The sequence below is a fragment of the Arachis duranensis genome, chromosome 6, assembly GCF_000817695.3.
Source record: "Arachis duranensis cultivar V14167 chromosome 6, aradu.V14167.gnm2.J7QH, whole genome shotgun sequence".
NCBI lineage: Eukaryota > Viridiplantae > Streptophyta > Magnoliopsida > Fabales > Fabaceae > Arachis > Arachis duranensis.
Window position 1 is genome coordinate 47,782,653 of NC_029777.3, and position 21,098 is coordinate 47,803,750.

At 36.8% G+C, this 21,098-nt stretch overlaps 1 protein-coding gene across 1 annotated transcript; it reads left to right on the forward strand.

Moving 5' to 3' along the window:
* The first annotated feature begins 5,662 nt into the window (after nucleotides 1-5,662).
* Nucleotides 5,663-6,308, forward strand: LOC107493638 (uncharacterized). The gene has a single exon (XM_016114704.3). It carries the CDS (start codon nucleotides 5,704-5,706, stop codon nucleotides 6,142-6,144), a length of 441 nt encoding a protein of 146 aa, XP_015970190.1. The 5' UTR covers nucleotides 5,663-5,703; the 3' UTR covers nucleotides 6,145-6,308.
* Nucleotides 6,309-21,098: the final 14,790 nt, after the last annotated feature.

Below are 21,098 nucleotides of genomic sequence, written 5' to 3' on the forward strand. Positions count from 1 at the left end.
TTACTTCGACGACCCAGTACACTTGCTGGTTAGTTGAACGAGATTGTGAAGAAAATAAACAATGCCCTCAGAGTATACATCTTTTATAAATACATACAAGTGATCACAATTTCGTCCACCACTAGCTCTCAATGAAGCCTCAGAATTCAAAACTCAAAAGAAGGTTCAAAAGTTCAAAGTAAAGTAAAAGTTCAAAGCTCAAAAGAAAGGTCCTAATTATGTCAAACTATCTCCTATTTATACAGTTTTTATTCTTGGATCTTGGGATTTGGATGGGCTTTTGATTTGGTGAAGAAATTAATTAAATTGGATTTTTAATCCAATTTTCAGCCCATGAAAAATTGGCTTCCAGGAGGTTGCCCTGCCCTTGTGGAGGGCAGGGCAGAAAATGGTGCGTGCGGCCCTTGGTGCGTGTTGGTTGGTGCGTGTGGTGCTACAGGATGCTGCCCTGCCCTTGTGGAGGGCAGGGCAGTGTTTTTTTGGTGCGCCAGATTTTGCTGCCCATGCGTACCGTTGCTGCCGAGAGTCCTTGGTGCGTGCCAATCTGGTGCGCTGGCTGTGCACCACACAATGCTGCCCTGCCCTCGCGGAGGGCAGGGCAATGTTTCCAAAAGTGAAGCTCCGCGTTCGAAACTCGGTGAATGCACACGCTACTTCTTTTCCTTGGTTTTCTTGGCACCAAAGTAAGGCCTAGTTCCTTGCTTCCTCATGGTGCCGAGTTCAATCCTTATGGCAAGCATTGGTAAGCTTTTTCCTTGAATTATTTTTGATTGGAGCCCGATATTGCTCTTGAGGAGGGCAGGGCAGAGTTTTTGCTCTCCTTGACCTTTGGCATCAAATTGTGCTCCGCCCTTGAGGAGGGCAGGGCAGTGTTGCTTCTCAAGCTTGTTTCATTATGTTGCCCTCTTGGAGGGCAGTGTGCCCTTGTGGAGGGCAATGTTTGCTTCCTCCCTTCCATATGCCACACTTCTTATCTCTTGGGCCACGCTTTCTTTTTTCTTTTTATCTTCACCTTCAAATAATCAAAACAACTACTCAAAGTATCACTAAATTCACAAGGCTTATAAATCAATTAAAAATCAATTAAATTTATCTCAAACCTCATGAGTTAGCATTAATTTAATGGTAGTTGCTTGATTTAAAGAAGTTATGCATTTTCATTCCAAATCACTTACTTAGGATGCAAGAAAGTGCATAAAGACTAATAAAACAAGTGAAATTAGCTTGAAAAATGGGTATATGATGACTTGTCATCACAAGCATCCCCTGAATTGGCTGATGTATCTCTAGAAAGCAAATCTCGGTGGACTCACCACCATATATTTGCTCGATTTCAGCAGGTAAACAATCATCTCTGCTTCTCTCCTTTTCTTTTTATTCTTTCCTTTTTTTTCTTTTCTGTTTTTGCTCTCCTGTGCCAGAGGTTCTTTAGATTCTTTTAATCTTTTGCTCTCTGCTGTCATGTAGCAGAGATCCCTTTAACTAATATGTATATTCTTTTCTTTTTTTTTTAGTTTAGATTTGTCTTTCTAAAACTTTTAGAAAAATTTTTTTGTTTACCATTATTTACTTTATTTTTCATAATATATACAATAATATTCTTATAAAATAATATCTTGATAAATAATAATCTGTAATAATAATTTACTCTAATGTAAATGATTAATTTTAAATAAATATTTAAAATAATATTTATAATACTCTTAAAACTTATTTTATAAAACCTTATTTTCAAACTTTTATTAGTTACTTTCTAAATCACGAATTCTTTGATATTATATTTTTGACTTCAATATTTCATAAAATTATATTTAAACCTTCACTTTGTTTCATAGTTATATAAATAACCCTCAAGTTTTATAAAATATTTGTTTTATTTCTGAACTTTATTTATTAACCAAAATACCCGAAAAACTTATATAATTATAATATTGAACACAATCTTTTCATAAAAATACGAGTATATTTCCTCCAAAATAATTCTTCTTAGCTGATTCTTCTCTTCACCAAGAACCGAAACCCTCCTTATTTTCTTTTTAAAAATATATATTTAAATCTTAATCCGTTTTTGAGTTTTACGATTACCGATTTTTCACAACTTTTAATTTAATTCCTCGGCCATTACACCTCAGTCATTTTATTCAAAAACTAACACAATTACAGTCTCAAATTAGCCTCATTATCACAGTTTGGGCAGCACAAACATGACCAAATCACAAGTTTAATCACATATAATAATATATCAATAAAATTCAATATAAGGTCAATCAAATTCTATTAATGATCATTCACAACAACTATTCATCTATCCAACACAGATTTAATTGGTGAGAATTTACCGAAATTCTACTTCCGTACGAAATTAAAATACTCGAAATTTTGGAATAATTTTTCGATAGAGTTGCTAAAGAAAAAAATGTTAGAAATTATCTGTACCTTCTAAAACTTCAATTAGTTGAACCCAAAAAAAAAAGGATCTACATGTCAATTTTTACCAGATAAAAAAACGTCAATGTGTAAATAAGAAGAATATAAACATTTTTTTAATTAAATTTTTTATTAAAGTTATAGATCGTAATAAATCGAAGCCAAAAGTTTTTGGTGGAGTCCATGCAAGTTCGGTCTCTCCCTCTCTTACCGTACGAAAGAAAGAAAAAATAAATGAAGCCAATTGAAGATCATCATATGATTATATGATACTTTATAAATGAAACTATTGAGGTGTCATGCTTTTAGTTTGATTCATGTTTTCTTATCTTTCCTTTGCTTCCAAATGGCTTCGGCCCACTTTCTTTTGTTTTATAAATAAATAAATAAATAAATAAAATTAATTTAATTTTACCTATTAAAATAATTTTTAATAAATAATTTAAACTAATAAAATAAATTATAATTAAATTAAACTTCAATAATCATAAAATTTTATATAACTATTTTTGTTAAAAATAATTTTTTTAAATAAAATCTTAATATAATATAATAACTCATAAATAACTAATTATTTAATTTTTAAAATTTTGGAACGTTACATTCATTGCTGGACACATGAAAGCTTCACATAAAGTGTTGAGATACGTTAAAGGATCACCAGTTATATGACCCTTTTCTTTGTGAATTTAGATCTTAGTCTTATAGGGTTTTCGAATTCAGATTGCACATACTCTCCTGATTTTAGGAGATCTACTTCTGCATACTACTTTTATCTTAGTCTATCCATTATAAGCTGGAAGAGCAAAAAACAGTTGACAGTGGCTACTTTATCATCTAAATCCAAATATAGGGCGCTTGCTTTTGCAATTAGAGAGGCACAGTGGCTAAACTATGTTCTAAAGGACATGGGAGCACCAATTACGAAAGCTATCAATCTCTATTCTGATAACAATTCTGCCATCTAAATTGCTACTAACCAAATTTTTACGTCGAGAATGATTGTCATATTGTGTGAGACAAACTCTAAGAAGGCTTGCTACATCTACTACCAATTTCCACTACTAATCAGGTTGTCGATATCTTGCAGAAGCCGTTGGTACCTAGTTCTTTCTTCATTGCTCACTCTAAGCTTAGATTATTGAACATCTTCGCACCCAATCCTACAAGCTTACAGGAGGGTGTTACAGGATATAAGTGGTTTATAGTAATTATTTATGCTAGTTTGTTAAATCTGTTTTGTTTTCACTTGCCTCTCTGAATTAGCTATAATTAGTTATATCAAATTGTATAGGAGTTAGTTAGAATTGTTTAGCTATATAAATCAAACAGTTAGCGTCGTAATGTGTATGACTCATCATTATTATTGCAAGTTTCAATTTTTATTCTACTCTCAGTTTTTTCTGATTAAGTATGCCTCTCACCATGATCATGCGCAACTTTTCGCACATATAACAACTTGATTAAGTATTTTGCTTGATTATAAAGTTTTATTAAAATTGGTACCTTGCAATTCAAAAGTCTCTCTATAGCTAAAGAATAAACGTGTTCGTGGACCATTGTAAAACATAACTAACAAGTACTATTATTTTTTATAAGCAATAATTTATACGTATATTTACATATATTTTTACACTTATATTTATCAAAATTTTATATACATAAATTAATATAATTTATACTAGTATATTTTAAAATTTACACATAAATTAATAAAATTTTTATAATAATTAAATAAGAAAAAAGAACAAATAGGTCTTGACCTTTTTTTCGCAGATATTTTTGTCCCTGACCATCGAAAAATACTTTTAAGTCCCTGATATCCTTAAAAGTTAGACAGATAAGTCCCTTCGTCCAAATGCCTCCGTCCGGCCCAATGAAAAAGTCTGACATGGCTCCCGTAATGCTTGTCACGCGTACGCGTGGGTCATGCGTATGCGTCGCCTGGCAGACTTCCCTCTCACGCGTACGCGTTGCCATGAATTCAGCAAATCCTCATTTCTTCATGAATTCTCCACTTTGCATGCTTTTTTTTTCATTTCTTTCAAGCCATTCTCACCTTCAAAACTTTAAATCACTCAAACAAACATATCAAGGCATCGAATATGAGAAAAGTAAATTAAATTAAATTTAGCCATAACTCCATTACTACCCTTGAAAAGACCACTTGATATGTGTATCCATGCATTGAATATATGTTGATTGGTAGAAGAAGAGCAAGCCTTAGAAATTAAGATTAGTAGAGAATTGAGAGAATCGACCCTCAAATACTAGAGAGATTAGAGTGCAAACAATTTCGGTGAGGATTCGATGCTCAATCCCTTGTTCCTTGTTTTCATGAGCTTTCTTCTTGCAAGTGTATTTATACTTCATTTTGAGTTTTGAGTTAGTAGAATTCATAAATCATCATACTATCTTAGCTCTACTTGTTCATATATGTTCTTGGAGATTGATTAATTTTTAACCAAGTAGGTAGACCTATTTTGCATATTAGCTGATGAACCACAAGAGTTTAAAAATGGGAAAGTATATAAACCACAATTTTATAGTTTATATTGTATTGAATTTAGTGAATTTTATGAACTTTTTTCATATTTATTCACTAAAATAGCATGGTTTTGTGAATTTCTCCTAAGTGTGCTTAATGATTGAAAACATGCTTTCTAGGCTATTAAATTACTAAATTTAATTTACTTTTCTTCCATTCCATATCTTAATATATTTGTTTGAGTGATTTAAAGTTTTGAAGACAAGAATGCAAAGTGGTGAATTTATGAAAAAATGAAAATTTGCTGAATTTACAGCGACGCGTACGCGTGACAAGCATTACGGTAGTCACGTCAGACTTTTTCATTAGTTCTGATGGAGATATTTAAACGGAAGAACTAATCCGTTCAACTTTTAAAGACGTTAGCGATTTAAAAGTATTTTTCAATGATTAAAGATCAAAAAACTATTTATTCTTTTCTAATTGAATATAATCAAAACTATTAAAATGTCCTGGGTGACAGTTGTCTGTATTAAAATTTTCTTCAGGCTAGCTACTTGTCAAAAAATTGCTCAGATGCTTTGACATTAACAAGCTACTGCCACGTGTACAGCCACTCATGATTTGTGTCACGTGGCCGATACTTCTAGCATACCCCGGAAACATTTGCTACCGTTCCAGCACTTTCTAGTTTCCTTCTCCAACCGTTCCAGACACTAGACAACTTGTATATATAAATATATATATAACAACTACCGAAGAAAAGGAGCGATCAATTGATCGAAAAGATGAAGCCGATCGATGACAGGCAAGAGAAAGTGACGATTCGAGCGGTGAGTCGCGACGGAGAAGGAAGGAAGAAGGTGGAGAAGACCGAACTCGAAACTCACAACGTGGACACCGTCAAGTACGTGGAGAAAAAGCTCGTCGACAAGGGCGAACAGCGCATGGAGCGCCACCCTGCTGACGGCATCGGAATCGGGAGGCCGCCGCCAAAGTCCGGCCGTGGAGGGAAGTACACGTGGGAGGGTCCTGCTGACATGGCGGACAACGAGCTCAACGCAGCTCCGGCGGCCATCGACGAGAAGGATCCAAACTATGTTGATGAGGAGGAAGATGTTCTGAGGGAGCTGGTGAAGGGTGAGGTTGAAGTGGCCAAAGCTGCCGAGGATAAAGGTGTTGCTAGGGTTGATGTTGATCCTCGCTTGCAACAATCTTCTAATAATTAACACTCATCAATATCAATGGTTGATCAATCAATCAATAATTTGTTGCTAATTTCCGATGTTTGTGTCGTGGTTCTATAGTTTTTTCTGTTTTCGTTTTGGTTTGACTTGGAAGTTGTACTAATATTTACAATACTGCTGGTTAAATGAAATGTGAAGTTTTTTTCCTTGTGAGAATATTAAGGCAAGAATAATTTTAAAAATATATTAAATATTAGATTATGTTAGATTTTAAATTTTGATAAATAATAATTAAATTTTAAAAATATTTGAAAACATAAATATTGAAGTATAATAAGTATATAATTTTTGTATTAATTTATTAATATAAAATAAAGTATTTGTCTAGTTTGTATTGTTCAATATATAAATATCTCTGATAAAAATTTTATTAAATTAAATCGAAATATTATTACTTTTTTGGCATGTATGCGAACAATATATTATTAACTAAGTATTACTTTTGGAGTCTAATATAAATATAAAGCTCTGCTGTGAAGGTATTAAAAGAAAAGGATTACATTTTCTTATTTTATTTTTCTTATTGCAAAAGATGTATTCTATTAGCTAGAAATAAAAATGGTCTTAGAAAATAAGACATTTATTATTCTGCTTAGGAATGCCCATAATAGAGTAAGCTGATAAATGAGGCTAGGGGGAAAATATAGGATGGATTTTTGTTAAAAAAAAATGAGAGAATAAAAGTGTGATTTTTAATTTTTTATTATTTTTTATTTATTTTTAATTTTATTTATAAAATTAATAATGAAAAATTATATTTTATTTTATTAATTTATTTAATATATTAAAATTAAAATTTTTTTTAATTAATAAAAGTGAGGTGTCAATTTTTTATATGTTTATTTTTTGTCAAAATAAATGTATTATTTTTTTAAGTTTATTTAAAAAAATATGTTTATTATAATTATATTATAGTTAGTATTTAAATAATAATGTATAATTATATTAATTAGAAAAATATTTTTAGTTAGTGGATAATAAAAACAACAATAATAACAATAATAATATTTTATACACTACTAGAAAATTAGTTGTTATAGATGGATGTATCCAACGAATTTTATTCTACAGAAATACATACGAAATTTTAGAGAAATTTGTTTGTTGAAAAACAAGAAAAAAATTAATTAGCATAAATTACAAACGAAAATTAGAATTCGTCGATAATCTATCAGTAAAATTAACTTTTTTTTTCATGAGAAATGGTTACAGATGGAAAATTCATCTGTAATTAAATAGATAAAACGCTACATTTTATTAAATTATTATAGACAGAAAATTCGTCTGTAATTTAAATTTTTCGTCAAAAATATTAGAATAAGGAGTTAGGTTTCCGAAACTCCCAATGATTCATTTCACTTTTTCACGTTTTTCTTGAATTACTGACATGACGGAAAATTGCCGATTAAGAATTTATACTGAAAATAGCAAGTACAGTTCTTAACCGACAAAAATTCCGCTTATCAATTTAGAAAGAATTGTCACAAATTAAGAATAAAAATACTGGAGTAGAAATCCTAGGTCGTCTCCCAACGAGTTGACAAAAGAGTGCGAGTTATTGGTCAAGAGTTTTCCGAAAAATTTTAAGAGTGGAAGAATAGAAAAGTAAATAATTGTAAATTACAGTAATAAAAATTAACGAGAGAATTTATATAATCAAAATGAAAGGCTTGACCGGGAGAAGATTAATTGGAAGTTCTATCCTTGTTGGATGTTCTCAAGTGTAATAGTAAGAGGTTGTTGTTCTACTTAGTTATCCTTTACTAAATAAAGGAAAGTCAAGTAACTAACTAACTAACTCTGTCCTCAGGTCCTAATCTTCTCCTAATAAGGAAGGATTAGAGTTAGAGACTAGAGAGTCAGCCAACAACTTTCAATTAAAATTAACCCTTGAGTATTTCCAACTTAAGGTTCTCTACTCAATCAACTCCCAAGTCAAGTTGGGAATCTATTCCATTGACATGAATACTGTGTTCACAGGCATATAAAGGGAATAAAGAGAAGACATGATAAATTGAATAATAACTGAAAATTGATTAAAGATAAAAATAGTTCTTTGCATTAATAAATCCCAAAATCATAAACATACATATCAGAACAGGGTAAATGGGCAATTAAAAGAGTAAAGGAATAAGGAAACAAACTAGAATAATAAAGACTTCGCAGAGGTAGTGACTCTTTGTAATATCCAACTCAAAAGTATAAAACTAGGAATCTATGAATGTGAAGAACCCTAGATGAAGTAGTGATTTTCTCTCCAAGATTCAGAAACTCTATCTAAAAACTAATGAATGAGATAATGTGTGAATGTCTCTTGAGTCTCTGCTATCCCCTGGTTCTAGTCTATGTTTCAGGGCCAAAAATTGGGTCGAAACTCGGCCCGAAATCAAACCTAGCGTTTTCTACGTTTTCTGCATGTGGCACATGTCACGCGTATGCGTCATTCACGCGTACGCATCGATGGTCTTCTTCGCGTGTCACGATACGTGTCAGATACGCGCACGCATCGCTCCTCGCTGGTTATCTCCTTCAATTCTTGTGCTCCTTCCATTTATGCAAGCTTCCTCTCCATCCTCTAAGCCATTCTTGCCCTATATAGTCTTAAAACACTTAACGCACGGATCACGACATCGAATGGTATAAAGGGGGATTAAAAATACACAATTTAAAGACATAGGAAGCAAGTTTTCAACCATAGAACCAGATTGGGAAGGAATTGTAAAATCATGCAAATTGTATGGATAAGTGTGCAAAGACTTGATAAAAATCACTCGATTGAGCATAAGATAAACAATAGAATAGTAGTTTATCAATCTCCCCACACTTAATCATTAACATGTCCTCATGCTAAGCTCAAGGAGATAGAAAGACTGAATGAGGAAAGTAAGACTCATGCAATGCAACCTATACATGTGAATACAACTATATGATGAAATTTCTATACCTACTTAGTTAAGGAATTGAACAAGTTCTCCAAGACAAATAAAATTTAGATTTCACTAACTCAATCACACAATAAAAGATAAGTAAACTTGTGAGAAGATAGCTCATGAGAGCTGAAAACATAGAGTCAAGCATTGAACCCTTACTGGAAGTGTATATGCACTCTAATCACTCAAATGTATAGGGCAATCCACTCTAGTCTCCACTATTCATGCGTTCTAAAATTTGTTCTTCATCTAACCAATCAACAAATATTTAGTGCACACATGCAAACATCATTAGGTCTTTTTCAAGGTTGTAATAGGGCTTAGGTATAGGTGAGGATACATGTATGGCCAAGTGAGCTAAGAATTGAATCCTTGATTAACCTAAGTTCTCACCTAAGGCACACACATTCCCTATGCTTCTAAAATCATGCCTAACTACCTATAGTCTCACTTTTGTGTTTTTCACCTACTCATGTATTTAAATGTTCTTTTCTTTTATGTCACATGCATTGATCTTTTTTTATTGAACTTAACATTGGGGTGCTTTCATTCCCCTAAATTTGGATTTTTTTTGAAAGCATTATAACATCAATGCAATTGGTTTTCATAATTTCACATGAGTAGCATTCAAATTCTTAATATTTATCAATTAAGCAACACACATTCTTATTAACCATAGTTCCCATAGTTTTTCACACTTAATTTGACACACAATCCCTATCTTAAGCTAGCCAAAGATTCAATTGGGGTAGTTCATTGTTTTTCCACTTAAGACTAGTGATGTCGTAACATAAAGAATAAAAGAGAATAAAGAAGGCTCAAAGTGGCGAACAAAGGTAATTAGAATTGTGGGCCATTTGGGATAGTGAGCTAATAACAAATGATGGCCTCAATGATACATATGCATGAATACATTAAACAATGGACATATAGAATGGAACAAACCATAGATTGCAATCATAGAGGAGAAAAAACATACAAGAATAAAAATAATGGTTAAATCATGTAACCATACAATTAGGCTCAAAATATCACTAGGTTATGTGTTCTAGCTCTAAACCATGTTCCAAATTACAATCTTCAGACAAGTTTAACATATAATTTTAATTTGAATTAGTTAAATTTTCAAAAATAAGATCTTGAAGAGAAACTTACTATTTTTCAACCAACTAGAACATACATGCAAACATTTATTTCTATGCAATCTATCCTATCTAACTAAAGAGAAAAAAAATAACATGTTGGTGTTAAGAAAAAGCAATAACCTCCGGAAGTCAGGTACTGACCGACCTCCCCACACTTAAAGCTTGGCACCGTCCTCAGTGCCATCAGTCAGGAACAAAAGGGGGCTGGTAACAGTATCTCCACAGTCGGGGTTGTCATGGCTCTCGGTGCTAGTAGGTGAAGTGGAGTCCGGAGTGTCTGGTTCTTCTTCAGGTGGGTGGTTGCCAACAATCAGCTCCTTGAGGTATGTAAATTGGCGCTTGTTACGGCGCTCCATTCGCTTTGCCTGCCAGTCTAGCCGGTCCATCTTCTGAAGTATCTAAATGAGCAGGTGATTTGTTGAAGGTGCTTGCGATGTGGAAGGAGAAGGAATATCACCGGCGGGATCTACATTCTGGCTGGAAGTGGCTGCTGGGAGTTTGATGTACTTTTCGTAGGGGACATTCTGATTATCCCGCGGAATCATGGCCTTGGTGTCCCCAACTCTATAGGAGACTCCGGCTACCGAGACTAGATCTAAAATCAAGGCGGGAAAAGGTAGGTTGCCCGCATCTGTACGTGTCTCATGGCTTGCCGGAGGTGTCTCAGTAAGTTAAGAGCCTGGTCTGTAAGGATACATCAGATGAGAATAGCCTTGTCCGCAGTGAAAGAGGACTCGTGAGTGCTCGAAAAGACATAGTGGGACATAATTTGTGCCCACACTCGAGCCTCCAAGGTATGTGCTAAAGCCAATATGCCCTTCGGTCGGGATCGATGGTATCCATAGATCCATCTGCTGCCAGGTTGTGCTATAATGCTGAGGACATCGTCCCAGTCAAACTGGTATGTCTGGCACTTGAAAGAAGCTTCTTGGTTTAAGTCCAATCCTTCTGGAGTAGGGGGGAGATCTAAAGCTTTCTGAATGGCCCCTTCAGATATAGGGACTTGCTTCTGATAGATATAGAGAGACTGTAGGGCTGGCATGTGAAAATTGGAGTAGAATTCAACTACCCATGAGAGGTTGACCTGCCGTGGCTGCCTCCGTAAAAATCCCCATTGTCTGCGCTCAATGCGGGGCTCTACAAGATCAACAATGTGGGTAGGAAGGATGAGTAGGTGCTTATTGTTGTAGTTCTACTCAGCCAGGATGGGGAACATCTACTCAAGTAGCGGTTAGTGTACCGCGCAGTGTCCCTTGCTGGAAAGGCTTTCTCGGTTTCATCGACCTTGATGATCCTCTTGACCCGCTTTATTGATGGCTTGACTGATGTTGAGGATGGTTCCGCAGCTGGTACTCTTTTCGTTTCTCTCCTCTCCGGTGGCTTGTTAGAGGCTTGCTCTATACCCTTCCTTGTGGCCATCCTGAAAAAGGAGAAAAGAAAGGGACATAAAATCAAATAGCTAGAACCGGGAGGAGGAAAATACAAGTGATAATCAATGCCAAGGTAAAGAAGAATGTCGTAAACACATAGTCGTGAATCAATGTAATTCGGACATCAATGGAAATATAGCATGATATATTAAGGCAATTAGATGCAAGATGTTTATCAGCATGCCAGCAAAGGCATGAGTAGCATAGATCAAGCATTAATAGCTCAATTTGATTATCAAATGTAACAAACTAACAATCACGTTTGTATTGACAATTATATTTAAAAAATAAAATATTGCAAGGGTTTTGTGAAAAACAGGCAGGAGAGTAGAAGAATAGAATAATTAAGAATTCACAATGACATACGGACTTTTCACAAACACTTGGTATGCATGTAAAATATGTTAGGGAAAGTGTGAAATCCAAACATGCATGCAACCCAAAAATTAATATTAATTGTCAAATCACTCCCTAATATATCCACAAGCAAATATAGAAGAAAAAAATCACCCATTTAAATTTTTAACACCAATTAAAAGAATGCAAAAAGAAAAGATAAATAGTAAGAAGGAAAGAAAGAAGATAGAAAGAAAGAACCTTGAGAAGAAGATGAAAAGAGAGAGGTAATGAAGGATGTGAGTGGGAAAGAAGTAGGAGGAAAAGAAGAAGAAGATAGAAAAGATAGAAGAATAAGGAGAAGAAAGAAGATGAAAGAAGAAAGAAATTAGGAAGGAGAGAGAATTAGGATTGGGGGAGGGATAATTGGAGAAGTAGAGCACGCGTACGCGTGGGTCGCATGAAGTTCAAGTGACGCGTAAGCGTCTGGGACGCGTACGCGTGATGCAGTTTATGCGAATCGCGCGAAGGCAGCCCTGTGCACGCACAACTCTCGGGATTGATACGCATGAGGGCTAAAAAGGCATACGACGCGTGCGCGTTAGGTACGCGCACGCGTGGAAGGGGACAAAGGGAAGGGGGTGCGCACACATCATGGACGCGTACGCATGATGAAGATTGCGCTCCTAGCACAATTCCAGCCCCAAGCCAGCATAACTTTCGGGTAGAAGACCCATTTACGCCGATTTCCAGGGTCACGCGTACGTGTCATAGACGCTTACGCGTGGGTGGCGAACAATGCAAGCGACGCATACGCGTCAAGTACGCCTACACGTGGGCTTGCTGGTGCGCAAAGCACACTTTCAGCGCCACTCCTGCCTAACTCTCTGTTTACTTCCTTGGTGTTGCGAATTCACGCATGACGCGTACGCGTCAGTGACGCTTGCGCGTCGATCACCACCATTTTTTTATGCAGAATACAGATGATTATATAGAAATTATGACTGAATGCTGATAAAAATAAAATAAAATAAAACTAAGAAAAAGGAAAGATCATACCATGGTGGGTTGTCTCCCACCTAGCACTTTGCTTTTCCATCTTTAAGTTGGATGGTCCACAAGCTCAGTCTTCTTCTATTAATGGATCCTCCAAGAAGAAGATCTCTAGCTCCTTATTGTTCTTTATCTTCTCACCATGATACAGCTTTAAGTGATATCCATTGACCTTGATGAATTTGGAACTTGAGGGATGACTCAGGTGGAAGACTCCGTATGTCTCCGCCTTTTCTACTCTGTAGGGACTTTCCCATCTTGATCTCAGCTTGCCTGGCATGAGCCTTAACCTGGAGTTGTAAAGGAGGACTAAGTCCACAGGTCTGAACTCTCTCCTCTTGATGTGCTTGTCATGCACATCATTCATCTTCTCTTTGTGTAGCTTGGAGTTGTCATATGCTTCGAGGCGAAGGTTCTCTAATTCTTGTAGTTGCAGCTTCCTTTCAACTCCGGTTTTCTCAAATCCCATGTTGCATTCTCTTACTGCCCAGAAATATTTATGCTCTACCTCCACTGGAAGGTGACAAGCTTTGCCATAGACCAAGCGGAATGGACTCATTCCTATGTGTGTCTTGTATGCTGTCCGGTAAGCCCAGAGCGCATCAACAAGTCTGGTGCTCCAGTCCTTCCGTTGAGGCTTGACTATCTTCTCCAATATGCGCTTTATCTCTCTGTTAGACACCTCGGCTTGCCCATTAGTCTGGGCATGGTAAGCTGTTGCTATCTTGTGAATGATGCCATGTTTCTTCAGTAGGCCTGTTATTCTCCTGTTACAAAAGTGGGTGCCTTGATCACTCACGATTGCTCGTGGTGATCCAAAGCGACAGATAATATGATTTCTAACAAAAGAGACAACAGTGTTAGCATCATCAGTACGGGCAGGAATTGCTTCCACCCATTTAGAAACATAATCTATAACTAACAATATGTATAAGAAACCATTAGAGTATGGAAATGGACCCATGAAGTCAATGCCCCAAACATAAAAAATTTCACAGAATAGCATAAGCTGCTGGGGCATCTCATCCCTCTTGGATATATTACCAAACCTTTCGCATGGGGAGCAGGATTTACAGAAGGCAGTGGCATCTTTAAAAAGAGTGGGCCACTAGAATCCACAATCTAATATTTTTCTAGCTGTTCTTTGAGGGACAAAATGTCCACCACTCTTAGAGGAGTGGCATGCCTCTAAAATAGACTAGAATTCTGATTGAGGCACACACCTTCTAGTTATCTAGTCAGCACCATACCTCTATAAATATGGGTCATCCCATATATAATATTTGGACTCGCTTTTCAGCTTGTCGCTTTGATGCTTATTAAAATTAGGAGGTAAGGTATGACTAACTAGATAATTAGCTATAGGTGCATACCAAGGGACTACTTCAGATATTGCCTGCAAGCTATCAAATAGAAATGCATCATTGATAGGAGTGGCGTCATCCTTGATGTGCTCAAGGCGACCCAAGTGGCCCGCCACTAAATTCTGGAAACCATTCATATCTTTAATTTCTAAATCAAATTCTTGCTGCAACAATATCCAACGTATCAACCTTGGTTTGGACTCTTTTTTAGCTAATAAGTATTTTAGAGCTGCGTGGTCTGAGTACACTACCACCTTAGTACCAAGTAAATAGGCTCGGAATTTATCCAGAGCAAAAACAATAGCTAGAAGCTCTTTTTCAGTGGTGGTGTAATTAGACTGAGCAGCGTCTAATGTCTTAGAAGCATAAGCAAATACAAAAGGATCCTTACCTTTGCGCTGAGCCAGCGCCACTCCTACTGCATGGTTGGAGGCATCACACATAATCTCAAAAGGCTGGCTCCAGTCTGGTCCTCTCACAATCGGAGCTTGAGTCAAGGTGATCTTCAGCTTATCAAACGCTTCCGTACAGTCTTTACTTAGCTCGAACTCAACATCCTTCTGTTGCAGTCTGGATAAAGGCAAAGCTACCTTACTGAAGTCCTTGATAAATCTCCGATAAAAACCTGCATAGCCAAGGAACGAACGGACTTCCCTCACGGAGGAGGGGTAAGGTAAACTAGAAATGATATTTACCTTTGCTGGATCTACATAAATTCCAGTATTAGAAACAGCGTGTCCTAGAACAATACCTTCTTTAACCATAAAATGACATTTTTCAAAATTTAATACAAGGTTTGAACTGACACACCTGTCTAATACTCTAGCTAAACTATCCAAGCAAAGGTTGAAAGAATCACTATACACACTAAAATCATCCCTGAAAACTTCCATATAGTCTTCAAGAAGATCTGAGAAAATGCTCATCATGCATTTTTAGAACGTAGCCGGTGCATTACATAAGCCAAAAGGCATCCTCTTGTATGCATATGTTCCAAAGGAACATGTAAAAGTAGTTTTCTCCGGATCTTCAGGAACTATATGAATTTCAAAATATCCAGTGAACCCATCTAAAAAGCAGTAGTGTGATTTACCTGACAGGCAATCAAGCATCTGATCAAAGAAACGCAACGGGTAGTGATCCTTGCGAGTAGCCTGGTTAAGGCACCTGTAATCAATGCACACCCTCCAGGATTTCTGCACTCTAGTTGCTATGAGCCCTCCTTGCTCATTCTTCACTATTGTGACTCCAGACTTCTTGGGCACCACTTGTACTGGGCTGACCCATTCGGTATCTGAGATGGGGTAGATGATGTCTGCTTCAGGAAGTCTGGTCACTTCCTTCTTGACGACTTTCAAGATGGTGGAATTCAACCACCTTTGAGGCTGACGGACAGGCCATGCCCCCTCTTCTAAAAATATCCGGTGCTCACAGACTTGAGGGCTGATGCCTACTATATCCGCCAAGCTCCACCCAATTGCTTTCTTGTGTCTTCTCAACACATTAAGTAGCTGCTCCTCCTGTTGGGAAGTGAGTTCCCTTGCAATGATGATTGGGAGCTTCTGATTATCCTCAAGGTAAGCATACTTGAGGTGGGGTGGAAGGGGATTTACATTTTCTACTCTCATGGCTAGGCAGTTGATCATCTGGAGCTAGTGATGGTGGCAAAGTGTCTTCATTGTGTTCAGAGGGTTTCTCCACACCTGGACCTTGCTCTATGTGCATCTCTTCTACTTCTTCTTGGTGAACTTCAGCTACAATATCATCAATGATGTCACACTGGAAGATGGAATGATCTTCCGGGGGGTGCTTCAGAGCTTCATCCAGGTTGAAGCTCACTGCTTTGCCATCTATCTCAAAAGAGTAAGTTCCTGCGAAGGCATCTAATTTGAACTTTGAAATCTTTAGGAATGGCCTTCCAAGCAGGATGGATGATGGTCTTTCTGAGTCATTAGAGGGCAACTCCAAGATGTAGAAGTCAATGGGAAATACGAGCCCCTTAATGCTCACTGATGGGTGAAAAATTAGATTTCCACACAAAACTCACCGGCAAGTGTACCGGGTCGCATCAAGTAGTAATAACTCATAAGAGTGATGTCGATCCCACAGGAATTGATGGATCAAGCAACTTTAGTGGATGATTAGTTTAGTCAAGCTAACATTGGTGAATTGGATGAAATTAAACTAGAAGAAACTAAATTGCAATGAATTATTAATTGCAGAAAGTAAAGTGGATAGAATCTTAAATTGGCAGAATCTTAAAGAGTAAGAAAAGTAAATTGCATCAAATGTAAAGGGGGCTGGGTGCTGGAAATTAAAGAAAGCAGTAAATATAAGCTTGGAACAAGTGACAGAATCTTAAATGACAAGGAAAGTAAATTGCATCAAAAGAAGAGGGAATTTAGGTGCAAGGAAATTTAAATTGCTTAGAAATTTAAATCAAGCTCACAGCAAACTCATTTAAAATTTTAGCTAGGAAATTAGTAAGGAGGCAGAGAATTTAAATTGCACAGAAAGCAAACTCAGCTCAAGAAAATTGTAAAAGTTCAGAAAAAGAAATTGCAGAAGAGAATTGTAGAGATTGCAAGTGCATAAGCAAAAATGAATTCAGTGCAGAAAAATAAAAGTGTTTACAAGAGCTTTCTATTCTACTCCTACTCCTACTGCTCTCTAGCAGAGCCAGCCTTCCTAATGAAATGAAACTGATGCCTTAAAATAGGCTTTTACAAAATTAAAATGAAATTGAAATTAAAAACAAATTACAATTAAATAAAATTCCTATTCTAACTATCTTTGTGCCTTTGAGTGATGATAATGGGTTTTGCTTGCTTTGAATTTGAAAAAGAGCGAATCCGAATGGCTTTTGATTGAAATTGGACTCAAGGGCCACCTCCAGTGGAGCGCTCGGTGAAGTAAGGTAACGCAGTGCTCAATGGCTTTGTCCCAGGCTCGTGCCAACCTTCTTGGCATAGCGCTCAGTTAGGAAATCTAACTTAGTGCCCCTTGCTTTGGAGTGAGGCTCCCACTTTCGAGTCCTGCTGGCTTCATTTGTGCCAATTCCCTTGCACTAATAGCGCTCAGTGAACTGAGTTAACTTAGCGCCCTTTTGATGCATGTGTGCGCGCTCCTCTTCGATCCCTGGTGAAGCCATTTCATTTTGGCCAATTTTCTTGTGCAAATAGCGCTCCGTGAAGTTAAGCAACGTAACGCCCTCTCTATGCCTTGTGCGCGCTTCCCTTGGTATTTGAGCGCTGGCCTTGTATTTGCTGAGCGCTTTGTTGTGTGCACCAACGTAGCGCTTTGCTTCCTTGGCCTCATGAACGCTCCTTTGTTTCTTTGATGAATGGGTTAATGCATTCTTTCATTAATGCCTTTGGTAATTGATTTAATAATATTATATGCATGCATTCATTGGCTTAGTAATGCCGTAGCATTCAATCATTCTTGGCATTAATGATTTAAATGCTTCATGCATGTTTTCCTTATATTCATTCGGCCATTAATAATTAAATGCATGCTGCATAAGCATTAATGCATGTGTATAAGGCCAAGGCTTTATGGTCATGGGTCACGTTTTTAAAAGTGTGGCCTAAAGTTCCAAAGCCTGCTCAAATTTTAAAGTGTGCCCCAAAATTCTTCTTTTTCGTTGGAGCTTAATTTGTACTTTTTTTTACTTCTTTTTCCACTTATTTCCTACAAGATTTAGAAAATCAAGAGATTAAAAAAATATACCATTTAAGCACAAAATAATACAATATTTGAGCACTAATCATCAATTTCTTGTATGAAAAAGCATAGAAAAACATGACATGATGACATGTCATCACTCAACAGTACGTCCTCAGCAATTCCGACCACTGTGATTATGCTTTTATCTGCCAAAACAAAATGAGCTACTGACCTTTTAAAGGGAGGGAGCCTCAAAGCATCATATACAGACAATGGCATAATACTAACACACGCTCCTAAATCACACATGCAGTCAAAAAACATTACACCCTCAATAGTACAGCTAACCATGCATGGACCCAGATCACTACACTTTTCCGGGATATCACCCATTAATGCAAAAATGGAACTACCTAAGGGAATAGTTTCTAATTCATTAATTTTGTCCTTATGCATGCACAAATCTTTTAGAAATTTTGCATATTTAGGTACTTGCTGAATAGTGCAGAAATCCACTTCCAGGGCCCACTTGGTGCGTGCTTGGACTGAGCATTGAAGCTTTCATGTGTAGAGACTTTTCTTGGAGTTAAACGCCAGCTTTGATGCCAGTTTGGGCGTTTAACTCCAGCTTGTAACTCATTTCTGGCGTTTAACGCCAGAATAGGACAGGAAGTTGGCATTTAAACGCCAGTTTGCGTCATCAAAACTCGGGCAAAGTATGGACTCTTATATATTGCCGGAAAGCCCAGAATGTATACTTTCCAACGCAATTGAGAGCGTGCCAATTGGGTTTCTGTAGCTCCAGAAAATTTATTTCGAGTGCAGGGAGGTCAGAATCCAACAGCATATGCAGTCCTTTTTCAGCCTCTAGATCAGATTTTTGCTCAGGTCCCTCAATTTCAGCCAGAAAATACCTGAAATCACAGAAAAACACATAAACTCATAGTAAAGTTTAGAAATGTGATTTTTGCATAAAATCTATAACTAGATCATACTAAAAACATACTAAAAACAATGCCAAAAAGCGTACAAATTATCCGCTCATCACAACACCAAACTTAAATTGTTGCTTGTCCCCAAGCAACTGAAAACAAAATAGAATAAAAAGAAGAGAATATACAATGAATCTCACAATATCAATGAAACTTAGTCCCAATTAGATGAGGGGACTAGTAGCTTTTTGCTTCCGAACAGTTTTGGCATCTCACTTTATCCTTTGAAATTAAGAATGATTGGCATCTATAGGAACTCAGAATTAAGATAGTGTTATTGATTTTCCTAGTTAAGTATGATGATTCTTGAACACAGCTACTTTATGAGTCTTTGATTCTTGAACATAGCTACTTTATGAGTCTTGGCCGTGACCCTAAGCACTTTGTTTTCCAGTATTACCACCGGATACATAAATGCCACAAACAAATAACTGGGTGAACCATTTCAGATTGTGACTCAACTTTGTTAAAGTCCCCAGTTAAAGATGTCCAGAGCTCTTAAGCCCACTCTTTCTGTTTTGGATCACGACTTTAACCACTCAGTTTCAAGCTTTTAACTTGGACCTTCATTACAGAAGCACATGGTTAGGGACAGCTAGATTCAGCCGCTTAGGCCAGGATTTTATTCCTTTGGGCCCTCCTATCCATTAATGCTCAAAGTCTTGGATCTCTTTTACCCTTGCCTTTTGGTTTAAAGGGCTATTGGCTTTTTTCTGCTTTTTGTTTCTTTTTGTTTCTTTTTCTTTTTCGCCATTTTTTTCTTTCTTTTTTTCGCTAATTTTTCTTTTTCACTGCTTTTTCTTGCTTGAAGAATATATTTCATGACTTTTCAGATTATCAATAACATTTCTCTTTGTTCATTCATTCTTTCAAGAGCTAACAATTTTAACATTCATAAACTTCACTATCAAAAATATGCACTGTTCAAGCATTCATTCAGAAAGTCTGCTGGGAGGAAGAACTTACCCACTTTGACCAAGATATTCTCCACTAATCCGTATGCAGGCTTCATAGATTTGTCTGCCATCTGTAATGCTATCTTTGTGGGTTGTGCCTCTTGGATTTGCAGCTTCTTCATCACAGATAAGGGCATTAGATTTATGCTTGCCCCCAGATCACATAGGGCTTTCTCAAAGGTTGTGCTCCCAATGGTGCATGGAATTTTAAAGCTCCCTGGATCTGGCATCTTCTTTGGCAAGTTATTTTGAATTACAGCACTACATTCCTTAGTCAAGATTACTGTCTCATCTCTCTTTAAACGCTTTTTCTTTGACAACAGCTCCTTCATGAACTTGACATAGATAGGCATTTGCTCCAAAACCTCAGCAAATAGAATATTGATTTGCAACGTTCTGAAGACTTCCAAGAACTTTGAAAACTGCTTGTCCTTAGTCTCCTTTTGAAGTCTCTGAGGATATGGCATCTTAGGCTTGTACTCAGGAGCCTTTGGCAATGTAGGATAAGTGTCAAGAGAGCCTAGGAATGGGTTGTTCGCATGCTTTGGAGGGGCGTGTTCCAATTCTCCCTTCTTCTCCTCTGGAGCTTCCTTTTTAACTAGCTCTTCATTGGTCTTGGTCTCAGAGCCAGCTACTTTACCACTTCTCAATTGAATAACCTGCAATCTTCTCCTGGGTTCACCACTGTATCACCTTGAAATGTACTTGCAGACCTTACAAGTATTTGCTTGCTCAGTTGGCCCACTAGTACCTCTAAATTTCTAATGGAGGCTCTGGTTTCCTGCATAACTTGTGCTTCTGTACTTGCCACTTGTCCACTTATCACGATGATAGCCTTGCATCCCTCTCTTGGATTTAGAATTGTGTTACCAAGAAGGCTATTAGTGGTCCTCTGATCAATTTCAGTGACTTTTGTGGCTAATTGACGCATTTGAATCTCCAGGTTCTTTATGGACACTCTGGTTTCCTGTCTAAACCTGTCAATATTTCTTTCAAATTATTATTCTGCTGGACACCACCTTGAGAACTATTGTTGAAGTTCTGAGGTCTCTGAGGTTGGT